Here is a 13,141-nt window from a genome sequence, read left to right on the forward strand (position 1 = left end):
ATTTTCCACTGAAAAATGAGTAGCTGAAAATGTGCTCGGGGCAGGCGAGTTCTGTTTGTGGATCTGATTCTGGCTGTGGCTGTTGGCTCTGTATTCCCATCTTATTCATATTGTTTATTTTTTAATAATGCGTGTCCACTAAAAAAGAGACGGCGTAACGCGGCACCATAAAAAAAATATCCCGGAGAGCGTTCAGCACGCTAACCAAACGAAAGGCAAATTCAAAACAAAAACAAAAAAAAAACAAAACAAAAAACAATAATAAACACAAACCGAATGCTATTGGGTAGGAGTGGAGTGGGGGGTTGAGGGTTTTTCGAGGCGGGGAGAGTGTAATTTGAGCAGCGTAAGCCGAAACTGAAACTTCGAAACTCGCTCGCAAAACTATAACATTTTTTTTTTCTGTTTCATTCTTATTTTTATGGCAAGCATTGCATTTATTATGGTTCTTTGCGACCTCGAGGACCGGGCATAAATACATACATATATTATAGATATATATATATGTCTATATATATATATATATATATGTGTGTATTTAGCGATGATGACTGTAGGAGCGTTAACAAATAAAGGGATTTGCTGTTTGTATATTTTCATCTTTACTTTTATTTTTAATGACGACGAACGGAAATTAGAAATCAGCGGAAATTGTGCGACAACACAAAAGCACAAAATACATATAATGTATGTTGTTTATTGCTCAAGTTATAAACATACGTTTATTTTGTATATATTACTGATCTTTCGGGTGCCTAAAAGAGCACGCAACAAAGTTGTGTTCGAGAAAAATGAGCGAAGCTGGGCAAAGTTTCTGTTAATCGCAGGCAATGTGTGTAAAAATTCCCTTGCATAAAATGGCAAAATGATTTAATTATATCAAGAGCTAATACTGAAAACTATTAAATCGGCAGACAGCTAGAGTCCATCATATCTTTTTATATCAAGCTGGCATATTGCCAAGTTGTCTATCATTGAAAAGACACCCAAACGCCACATTGACATGAGTCTATGTCATTTTTCACATTTTATGCGGGTCTCTTTATAAAGATACAATTAAGATTCAGAGTGTGAACAAATTGTGCGAAACGTTAATTGGGCGTTGCTTAGAGATTTTAGATTAAGTGAAATAAAACCAAAATATCATGAAGCAAGAACAGCTAGAATTGTGAGAATGCCGACTAAGTGATTTATCTAATTTTATCTAGGAATCCAAGAATAGTTCCCATGGCAGCTGTATGATATAGTGATCAGGATTAACTGCACCAGAATAAATAATCTATTATATATATATAATATAAAACAATCTTGAGATATTAAAAGCAATTATTTATTTATTATCAAATTTGCCAGCCTTTTGTTTATCAGATCTTTGGCACTCGGACAGTACCAGAAATATTTTACGAGAGAAAATGTACGCTAGAAATTCCTACTTAGAATTCGCTTGGCACACGCCAGCCGGAAATGTTGATGAAATTGGAAATCGCATTCAAGTATTTCATTTGTTGTGTGGAAGAAATGGAGAAAAGCGGAAAATGAAATGGAGAGCATTTCCATTTCAATTTTATATTACTGCCAGAAGGTGTGCGAAATTTTCATGCGAACCTGTAACAAAATATCGTTAAATGGAAACTTATGCATTTATTGCCGTTTTGGCCAAGAAGCAGCCAAACAAAAGGCAAGTTGCAAAGTAAAAGAAAAAAAGCAAAAAGAAAAACACTCGACGGAATTGAAGTGCCATTTCCGAGGATATAGTTTTGTATGCGGGCAAATGAAACAAATGAAAGGAAATGCAATGCAGGAGCTGCTGCTCCTCCTGGAACACCGGAGCCTGAGAGGCACATAAAAGTTGCTCATTGTGTTTTTGGCTGTTTTTATTGCCGTTTGCTGCATTTGCAGTTGAATAATTGTTGTTGATTTTTGCTTCGCTGACGAATGATAAGTTTGATTTGTCCGGCTCCTGACGAGAGTTAAACGAACTCTTCTCACTAGTTTTATGTGTAAAAAAATAAAATCCTTACTTATGCCACTCCACCCCCAATCCCCAATGTCTTTGACTTTGTAGTCCCACAGCGCACTTTAATTGCACAGCCTTTTCTTCTTTTTTTCCTCTTCGTTTTTTGCCTAGGCTTAGATCGCATCCAGAAATACTTAGACATACTATATCTATATATATATATATATATATATGTATAAAGAAAGAATATTTTTACACAGCTCTCGTGCGTTCCAGTTTTATGATGCACTCGTAAAAATGCACGACTCGCCTTTGATGCGAAAATGCCACAGGAGATGAGATGGGTAGATGGGCAGCAGAGGAGAGTAGAGTGGATGTGGAGGGAAGCTGAAGTTGAAGTTGAGGTTTTTAATGTGCCGAAAGGGCGCGCAAACAATCGAAGGATGGCACGGAAACAGAACAATTTCTAGACAAGATTTAGATGCCTGGCTGCTGCGTTTGTTGCAAAACGCGTATATTTTATTACCTTGCAACGTACAGAAGGACAGACAGATATAGACAGTCGGACAGACTGACAGACAGACGGACAGACAGACTGTCTTTCGAACAGACATTGAAATATGCATTCTGAAGTGTTGTCCGGGCATCATAAAATTTGTGGCGACGTGAGGCGAAAGTTGTTCATGTGCATTTTGGAGGGCAACGCACAAGCATTATGATATTTGTGATATTTGTGGCATAAATACATAAATGCCAATGGCAAGTGGCAAGTGGCAACCAAACCCGTTGTGGCATCTACCCTCTAGAAAATAAATGATATAAACTTGACTGAGTGTCTCCCCTGTTTTGCCTGGCGGGGCTGCCACTTGAGTTTTTAATTAAAGCAAGGCATCAAGAACAAAAGGCAACAAAATGTTTCAAGCATAATATAAACTAAAATGCCAGCCAGCATGGAAATTTAACACTTGCACCTAAATTGGGCAACGACAACAAACAAATAAACAACCAAGATTGCGTTCGTGTTGCAGGTGCCACAACTAGCAGCTACCCTGTTCAGCTCAATTTGTAATTACTTGTGACAATTTTGAATCAATATTTAAATAAATCAGGAGTGCTTAAATTAAAGCAACAAAACAGAAATAATAAATATACAATTTTTATAAGTGAGTTTCAAATATATAAAAATAAAAGCTAAAAGTATACAGAGCAGTACAAAAAAGTGTTTGGCTTTTGCTTTTTCATGTGCCTTTTCAAAAGGGAAGGCTTTCCAGGACCAACTTGACTATTCAAACCTTAGTATTAATGCTGATCAATAAGTGTTTATGGCTATATAAACATATATATAGATATATGCCAGTACACACCTGCACAATCTGCATGAATACCCGGTTTTAGACGTTTTTAATGGATACAGGGTATTGCAATTGGCCAAGGCGAATGCTTCAATTGTCAGCACAAAAGCAAGCACAAATGCTACGACGCTGCTGGCTTGTGGGCTGGAGGGGGGAGGTGGGAGATGGGAGGGACTGGAGCGGTCGAGAGGAATTGTTTTTCATCTGGTGCAGCTTTTGTTGCCACGTTGCAGCCATCAGGCCAAATGATGAAAAAGCCATTGCATACTTTCGTGCGCAGTCCGGAAATGCAAGAGCAGCAGCCAGCAGGCAGCAGGCGCCGGAAATGGAAATGAAAACTGGCAAGTGGCAAGTGGCAAGTGGCAAGTGGCATGTGAAAAGCGTTGCAGCGTTGCCTGGCTGCCAACTTAAATTGTAAACATAAAACTATGCTGCGAAATTGATTTGATTAAAGGCAACACGCCTCGTCCTGCATGCCAAATAAGTTCAGACCCTTGAAAATAACCACAATCGAGACAGAGTCGAGACTGAGACACCCTTACACTATTTAAGGTATTTCCACTCAATGTGAGCCTCTTCTAATGCATCAATTCATTTTGCAGTTCGATATGATCGCCATATAATGTAGTATAGCTAATAATATACATTGCAAAATTTCTATATTTAACTATAGTAAATAATATGCTGATTATGACTGAGACCAACTGCTGATTAAAAGCGAGTCTTAAATCTTAGACGAGTTGGCGTAAAATCAAATGTTTTGGCATACTTATCAAAAAGAATCGCGATACATTTTAGAAAATCTCCCTGAAATGTAAAAAGTATTTCTTGTTTTTAGAAATAAATTCTAAATATAGAAAGCAAAATTCTAAAAATTGGAATTTCTTTATTTTTATATATTTCTGAAATATATTTCTTTTAAATAGAATATACTAAACTACTTTAGAATACTAAAAAGCAGAAATCAAAGCTTTGTTTTCTTTGTTAAAGAATTGATGTTTTTTTAAATGCAGAAAATAAATGTCTAAAAACAAGAAATATTTTGTAGTTTTCAAGGCGATTTCCATTTGAAGGCGATTTTTTAAATATCATGGCGATTGTTTTTCTGAGTGTATGGACAGGTAAATTTTTATTATTACATTTTGATAAGATAGGTATTTTTACAATAAATCAAAACCTGGGTTGATCAACCTGAAACATTGTTTCAAACCATGAATCAAATAATATATTTTTATAGGTTCCATTATTCAATTATTATTGTAATTACTTTTACTGCTGTCATAAATATTTTCTATTAAGATTGCTCAAAACTAGTAATAATAGATTTTATTGTAACTGTAATTGGAAACTACTGTCACTTAAAGTAAACTGATTCGAAAGTGTTAAATTGGTGAGAATGATCAACTTTTTAAGTGATCGGTGTTGGATACCACAGAGTTGTAAGTAATTTGGGTAAATGGCATTTACCTAAGACTCCTTTGAAGCTCATAATAAACCCAGTATTACAAGCCTTGAAAATACATGACACCAATTGGTTGTCAATCTTATTGGGTACTCTGGCTGGGGCAGATGCTCAGCAAGTGTGAGTAACTTAATAACTCAAACTGTCTACATAATTGGCCACGAAATGTTGCATATTCAAATGAGCAACGATAATTTGTACTTACACAAAGAGTACAGCTGCAGCAGCTGCCGCAGCAGCGGCGGCAACATTGCGATACTGCTGCTACGTGGCTGCTGCAGTCGCTGCAACGGCCGCCGCTGACGTTGAGCTGACCAGATGCTGGCCATGATGATGATGATGATGGTGATGATGATAGCCGCCATTGCTGCTCCTGTGCGCCGGCGGAGGCGTTGTCGGTGTCCCAGAACGTGAACGCTGCTCCTGCTCCAGCTGCTGCTGCTGATGATGGGGATGCTGATATTGATGATGAATGCCGGCCGTCGACATTGTTCCCACTGTCGTGACCAGCGTGGGCGAATGGGCGGCGGAATGGACGGTGCCATTGCTGCTGGCGGGTCGCGAATGCTTCTGCTGAGCATTGGACGCGGGAGATGTGACAGCCACCGCTGATGACGGACTGGGCGGTGTCCGGCTGAGTGCGAGCGGTTCGGGCAGTGGCAGGTGCGTGTAATTGGTGCTGTACCTCTCAATGTTGGGGTAGGTCAGGAAGACGGGCGCCGTTGTCGTGTGCAGCCCAATTGCCATCGGGGTGTAGTAGTTGTAATAGATTTGCGCCACGATTCGGTTTATATCTACACGCGCTGTGGAATACGAATAAAATGCATTTCAATTATTTTCATCAAATAATGGATACATTTGCGACGCTAGATGGCGCCACACAGAACTTCTCGGTTTCAGTTGACATTTTTGTGCGTGATATTTTCGTCGATTGTGAGAATCTTGAGACGAATTTAAACGATCGGAACACTTTATCATACTGAAAATATTTGCCTATAATTATTATTATTATAATTATTGCTCTATCGTATTTGTTCTTATATTTTTCTTTTAATGATTTCTACAAACCAATTCCATTTGGCTTTCGAAAGTTACATAATCAAACAGATAACAGTTAACAAGAAAAGAAATATTTTTATAATCTTCTCACATCTAGGTACATGCAAACTTTAATCTGAAATGCATTAAATGTTTTAAGCACTTAAATATTGGGGATTTAAAATGATTATGCTTGATTCGATGTCGATTTGAATTTTTGAGCAAGTCAAATTTGTGGAAAATTCAAATTAACTAGCGACTACTGTATAAATGTTCATGCTCCGATTTGACTGGAACTTATTTTAATTGGCTACATATGTGTAGATGAATTTTTTTTTTTAATTATTGCTTGGGGCTATTGTATTTGAAGAAGGTTACCAGAATCTGGCTAGAATCCATGACTACGTTTTACGTTTTATGTTTTACTTTTCGCACGAAGTCGAGTTTTATTGCTTATATCGTTAAATTGCTGGTTTTCACACTTTTTAGCACATAACTTATAAACTATTGAAGCCATAACAATAACTATGCCCGGGCACTAAAAGTCTATGTCTCGCTCCAAGATATGCGCCATTTTCAAAAATACACATACACACAAAAGCATACACACACACACACGCACACACACACGCACATACGCACACACACATGCGCATGCAACGCCTCGGCTAGGCATGCACCTAATGTGCAACCTTCACTGCACACACACACACACACATAGACATACACACGCAAACACACACACATGTATTGTAAAGCCCAACCCCCAAGATCTAGCTGCAAGAGGCAGAACCTTTGTGTACCGCTCCCAAACTCCCAGGGCCACCCCCCCCGTTTGCGTCTTATCTGCGTAGCAAAAACTTTTCAAAATTTTACTACTTGCTGCAACATCAAAATGCCAAGTTTTTACGATTACGTTGCTGCTGCTGCTGTTGCTGCTGCTGCTGCTGCAATTTTACTTAATTTTAATGGGATTTTTTCTTCCGCCAACTGCAGAATGCATTAAACAGGGCCCAGTGAGGCAAACGGGTGTATTACGCACCAGCGTTTGTGCCAAAGGCTCTGCCAAATACCTGTGCTCCTTACATACACATATACATACATACATACGTAATACATATGTTGATGTATAGAGCTATGTATGTGGAGCTAGTCGCCAAGGTATAGTTAAAACATGGTCGCAACTAATACTTATACTTATGCCAGTCCACTGTGCAATTTTGACGAAATAAAAAGTCGTAAACTTTTTGGACAAACCCACAATACATTTTCCTAGGGGGGGCTGGGATTAATTAAGTGAGTGCATCTTGAACAGCAGGTCAAAGTTTATGGCCGAATGTTTGAGTGGCAAATGGCTTCAGCTTAGCATCTTAACTACCGCACTGCAAAGCACAAATGTACAACAAACATTTATATATTTTCCTGCTTTAAATCTTGCCATTAAAATTCTTAATCTATTTTCCATAATTGTTGACTAGCCAATTTAAGTTCAACGCTTATTGAATGTGATGTAACTGGCAGGATTGGCCAAATTAATTTGTGCTTATTTGGTACTGCCAGACTGTCTATAAGTAAATAATTTTAAATATGGACGAATTGTCAACATTGTTGATCATTGATCAACAAAAACTTTGAGGGTTTTTATTTGAATAAGATTTGGTAAGTCCTGTAAACCTGTGAAACCTTATATCTGAACAGTCTGGTTCAATATTTATTTGATTCTTAGAGTCATGTCTTAAAGGTTTACGTTTATTGAGGAAATGTTTCTCCACAAATTTCATATTCCTTTTATTACAATACTTAATCTTTTTTACCCATAGGATTATGTTGGGTACGAAGAGTTTTTTGTGCTGTCAGATTGCTTACAAGTAAATAAAAGCTATAAAAGAAATAAAATCAACTCTCAATGGATCAAACTGGGTCATGGTATTGATTTAAAAATCATATCTTGAAGGATTAAGTGTATAATATTAGCGAAATGCTCCTCCACAAATATCAGTCAACCCACTTGGCCGCCCCTTTGTAAGCGCGCAAACGGTTTTTAATCAGCACGTTTGCAGGCCACAAAACCTTGGCAATAACTTTACACTTGACTGGGTTAACAGGCGACAGATGACGGCAGATGACAAAAACAGCAATCAGCTAAAGCTCGGTCAATTTAATGGTAGCAGTCCTCGGTCCGGCACTCTGTCCACGTTCGGGTCATTTATGACAAACTGGCTGCTTATTATAAAGCCAGGAAGCAAAGAATACATCATTGCTCCTTCTTTCTCCCCATATATATATATATATATAAAGCATGTGTATATATATAATATATATATATATATACATATATATCAGATGTCTGGCACAAGTGGCAGCTAGTTGCGGCATGCATGTTACTTGTAGAGCCGTAAAATGTCCGTACGAGTAGAGAAGAGGTATATTGGCAGTACCAGTTGACGTTGCACATTTTTTTTTACGACCCGCCCACAATATGAAGTCGTAAAGTTGAAATTTTTTGCTTCCTGCTGCTGTTGCTGATGTTGGCAACGCTTTCCTATATTATTTAATAAGCATTGGCGAATAGAAGTCGACTCCTTTACTCCGGACTCGTCTCATTTTCGGGAGTAGAAATTTGTAGCATTCCTCCCGAGGGCAGGGTTTAAATACATTCACATCATTCACATGATGAGCAGCAGTTGAAAACAAAAACAAAAACAAACAAAAAACAAGCCGAGTCTGTTTTATGGGTTAACGCTGCAAAAGACATGGCTTCAAATATGAACGAAAACTAGGATGAGGAATGTGTCATAAGAGCAGCTGTAAGCTGACTCATTTGCCTAAATGGGCGTGAAAGCTCATAAATACTGCTAGCCGAGTCTACGAACTGTAAACAATGGGTTTGTCATAAGTCAGCGTTTCGCTGAGTAAAGGTCTGGCAGGCAGTGCGATAATCGGTCGAGCTTTTTAGCATTTGCTGACATTTTGTGGATAATCCTTAAGCAGCTCGTTTACACTTCGAAAAAGCGAGCTTTGATATATCAATCTATTTGTCAAATAGATCTATAAAGTCGTAAACATTTGGATAAACCAAACAAATAATACACTTTTCTAGCGGCTGGACATCTTAAGTGTGCCTGGAAGGCTGTGCGATAATCAGACAATTTAGATTTAGTGGAGCCTTTTAGCTTTTGTTTAATTGTGTGAATCATCTTTGAAAAGGTCGATTTCATCAAAATCAGTGACATTTGATCTATGAAGCTTACGAGACTTAGATCTAAAGATATATGTATATATGCTGGACTCCAATCGGCTTGTAGGCTTCTGTTTAATTACTTTGAGATTTTAGTTTCAACTCGAACATTTATTGGACTCATTTTCGAGCTGTAACATTTTTCTATAGCCTTTTGATCAGCTGCTGACAGCTCAAATTTCTACATAGTCTTTTCAAGCTTTTTACTTATTATCGCTGCTCAGCTTAACTAACATTCAACTCTTTTCCTCTGACTTTCACTAGACTCATCCTCGAACTGAAATACCTTTTCAATCATTTATTCAAAAAGGAATACACTGAAACAGTTTCGAGCTGTGGAAGATTTGAAGCTTGTCATAATTTATTCACTAGTCTAAAGCGAAGCTTGTTAAGCCTTTTATAAGCGTTCTTTTGATCAGCTTTGTGCTTCTCATCCATTTCACTTAATAGGCATTCGCAGCTGCATTTGCAAATAACAACAAATCGCTTTTTGCACCCTGCACCCCCTATATCCCCCACATTGCATATTTGACTACCCCCTGTCAGTGTCACGTGCAGCATTCAAGCATTCAACACTTTTAAGCTTTATAGCAGACACATTTACACGTTGCATCGCCTGCCTATCCGAAATAAACCCGCTCATCCCATTCCTCCCCTCACCTCATCAACTGCACTCCCATCCCAGCCGTATACAGATTCATGCACTCTCTCTCGCTCTCTCGCTCTCACTCTCTCCATCTCTCTTTGTGGAGCACCTGACGTTTCTCTGGTGTGGACGTGTTTAGTGCCGGCAAACGATGCTGCGATATTATTGTAGCTACTACTACCTGCCAGCTTTCCCATGGATAAGCTCGAAGCCTTTCCCACCTTTCCACCAACGTTGACGTTGACGGTGTTGGCAATGTCGTAAATTTTTCGCATGCATTTTTCGGTTTAATGATGCATTTACGATGCCAAACACTGGCGACAACAACAGCAGCAGCGTCCAATCCCAATCCCAATACTCCAAACCCAAACCCGGACCCAGACACAAACTCTAACTCCAACTGCAAAAGACCCAGCTGGCAACGGTCGGGCTTGAAGTGAAATGCTGGGAAATGGCAACAACTTGAGAAAGCAATCGTTACGGTTTTTAATGCCATCGACACAAAAACAAAGGAGCACCTGATTCTCTTCAATCTCAATCTTCAATATCAACTGAGTGAGGCAATTTGCCATTCTCAGTACGAATATATAATATATATATATATATATATGTATATAAATGATTTGTTTTTCATTTCGAGTAGCCCATTTTTCGATTTGATCGAATATTTGTTGTTTAAGGAAAATATTTTATTTTTTACATTTATTGGTTTTTGTTTTTGTGTAGTATTTTCTGGCTGTTGTTGTAACTTGGCATATGTATTATGAACTTCTTAAATCGATAACAATTTGTTTTATACATAGTTAATCAATAGGTAGTTGGATATTACAAATAGATTGGTAATATTAAGTCTCTGCATTTTTACATAGTGTAAACATTGAAACTATTTATAGTACAGCTTATTAAAGTTTCACTGAAATTCAAGAACCTGATTAAGGACATAGCTTGGGGAGTACTAAAGTACCATAGATCATTTTGTAATTGTGCTTTAAGAGTTTGCAATATGTGAACGATGTGCAAGTGTGCGAGATTATCATTGAAAGTTCCAAATTCGCAATTTGAAAAAAGTCAAAATAAAAAATAAAAAATTAACATCAGACAAATAATTTTAATCTTAATGGCAATAAAGGCTAACATAATTATTAAAGTACTCTAGGCGTTGAGTTGGACTAAAAGGCGTACATCAAAATGTCAAATTAAAATGGTAATCCTATTTTTAGAAATTATCTCTTATAGTCTAAGTTTCTACGGTGCGAAAGAGCAAACTTCTGAAATCAAGAAAAATATTATTTGCCTGCCTAGAAATATCTCAATAACAAACTCACCACAACTAAAGCTAACTTAGCAGAACTTGATATTAGGATTGAACTAAAACTAAACAACCGTTGGGTAGACTTGTAGCACATAATAACTATTATATTTGATGTTGAAAGGGTATATAGGAATTCTTCCGTCTTAGATAGGGGTATGTTGATTGGAGAGAAGAGATTCTGTATGTAAATCATTGCGAGCAACTGGTATGTTGATTGTAGAGCAGATTTTGACTTTCCATTGGTCATCATCAATTTTGGTGTATGTTGATTGAAGAGTGACATCATCAGACATCATCTACCGTGGGTATGTTGATTGAAGTGGCAGCATCCATGAAGGGTATGTTGATTGAAGTGCTATTGATTGATCAATTTTCATCTATTGATAGCATGTTGATTGGAGAATGGTGTTGGTCGTCTGTATTTGGTTTGTTGATTGAAGATATATGTATCCAAGTAGTAGTTGCAAGTTGATTCTTTACAACGATTTCAAAATATTTACAACGTTTTTTTTTTTATTGAAAACTTTACTTTTTTTGTATTTTTTTGTTTACTGTAATTCGCGCGCATTTTGTTGAAGCATTAAGCTCACTATTTTATATGTATTAAGTTTAAATTTAAGGTAAAGTGATGGAAAATAATAAATATATAACTAGATATTTTTTTGTATTTTTTTGTGTTTTTTTTCTTCTTTTTTTTGTTTTGTTGGCAATTTAATTAGTATAAAAATTATCATCCACATTGCCGCGTTGTGTTGCGCAACTCACCCCCGTCATAGATATTCAAATTGTGTTGACGGGAGTATTCATTCACAACATATTGGCCTGGTAATTGATCAAATCAAAACATATATTTATGGGTATATATAGCAAACATACATCACATATATAGAGAGTTGACGAGTGCTGGTATATTAACTATGGTGTTTTTAATTATAGTTATTAGTTTTGCTCACCCTCTTCGATGCGACGTGAAGCCTCATCAATGTCTGCGCCAGCATCTTTTAATATCACATACATTAGCGGCATCAGTTCCCACGGATAACGAAATTTCTCTAACAGCTTTTGACAATAGTCTAGGAAAACATCTTGGCCTGCAAGGAAAACAAACATAATTCATATGATTAGATGGCAACTTTCGCATATATATCACATTCACTTTCACATGTCATTCACACATCCGATCGTAATCATATACAAAGTTTGAATGCAGTAAACAATTCAAACGGCGACTTATTCAAATTGTGCTCATAAATAAATAATGGCAAAGCATGTTTTTTTTTCTTTTTTTTTTTACCAATGTACAGCGCCGTATACTTAATTCCCATTGATATTCTCAATTTTCAGCAGGACGCACTCAATTTTTGTGTACTATATTTTATTTTGCAAATTGAGCTACTCGAAAAGTGAAGCCCCATCAAAATTGTCAGACGAAATTATGGTCAACATAAACATGACGGCAAAAGCATAGGCACAAAATGAAACCCAATACGAGTGAAAAATAAAATAATTGCGATAAAGCTGAGTTCAGTTGAGGTCTGGGAAAGAATGTTGGCAACTCATGCTTGATCAGTTTGCCACGAGCAGAGTGAGATGAACACAAACAGACAGAGGGAGAGAGAGAGAGAGAAGTTAGACCGTCTAGAATACTTATTAAGTAATTGTACTGGAATGTGCAGGAAAACTGTGCAATTTTCATTTGAAAATCGAAAATCGGCATAAAGAAAGAATGAAAATTAGACGGTGAAAACCAATCAACTTGATTAAAAATTGTTCATTTTAAAAATGCCATTTTTGGCTTTAGATTATTGCTCTGTTCTTCACTTTTCTAAGGGAGAAAATTTTCTTTAATTAAGTTTGTTCGTATTCGAGTAAAAATGATTCAATCTGGGAATGTCTCTTTAACTGAAGATTCTTAATCTCTTTTGTGGTTGAAACAAGATTGTATCTTCTTTATTAAATTTTTTTTAACAGTCTAAAAATCTCTACAATATTCCTTCTTGTTTTCTATTTATATTTTCCTATTTTTATTTTCATAAGAGTCTATTCTAATATTGATTATATATTCATAAGATCAATCTTTAAAGATCATTTTATATGTATTATTGTATTTCATGTAAATAAATATTAAATACTCCC

At 36.8% G+C, this 13,141-nt stretch overlaps 1 protein-coding gene across 3 annotated transcripts in view; it reads right to left on the bottom strand.

The window, feature by feature from the left end:
• Window positions 1–13,141, bottom strand: part of LOC6567977 (protein doublesex) — a 44,757-nt gene that overhangs the window by 1,746 nt on the left and 29,870 nt on the right. The window contains exons 2-3 of one of the 3 annotated variants that reach the window (XM_043215178.1): window positions 11,959–12,096; window positions 4,977–5,574 (exon numbers count right to left, since the gene is read on the bottom strand). In XM_043215178.1, the coding sequence (XP_043071113.1) occupies window positions 5,036–5,574; window positions 11,959–12,096 (677 nt within the window). In that variant the 3' untranslated portion in view covers window positions 4,977–5,035. Of the gene's footprint in view, window positions 1–4,976; window positions 5,575–10,812; window positions 11,480–11,667; window positions 11,828–11,958; window positions 12,097–13,141 lie in introns of those variants that run through there. The other 2 variants (XM_032739917.2, XM_032739918.2) reach the window with 2 other exon arrangements.

The sequence above is a fragment of the Drosophila grimshawi genome, unplaced genomic scaffold, assembly GCF_018153295.1.
Source record: "Drosophila grimshawi isolate 15287-2541.00 unplaced genomic scaffold, ASM1815329v1 contig_311, whole genome shotgun sequence".
NCBI lineage: Eukaryota > Metazoa > Arthropoda > Insecta > Diptera > Drosophilidae > Drosophila > Drosophila grimshawi.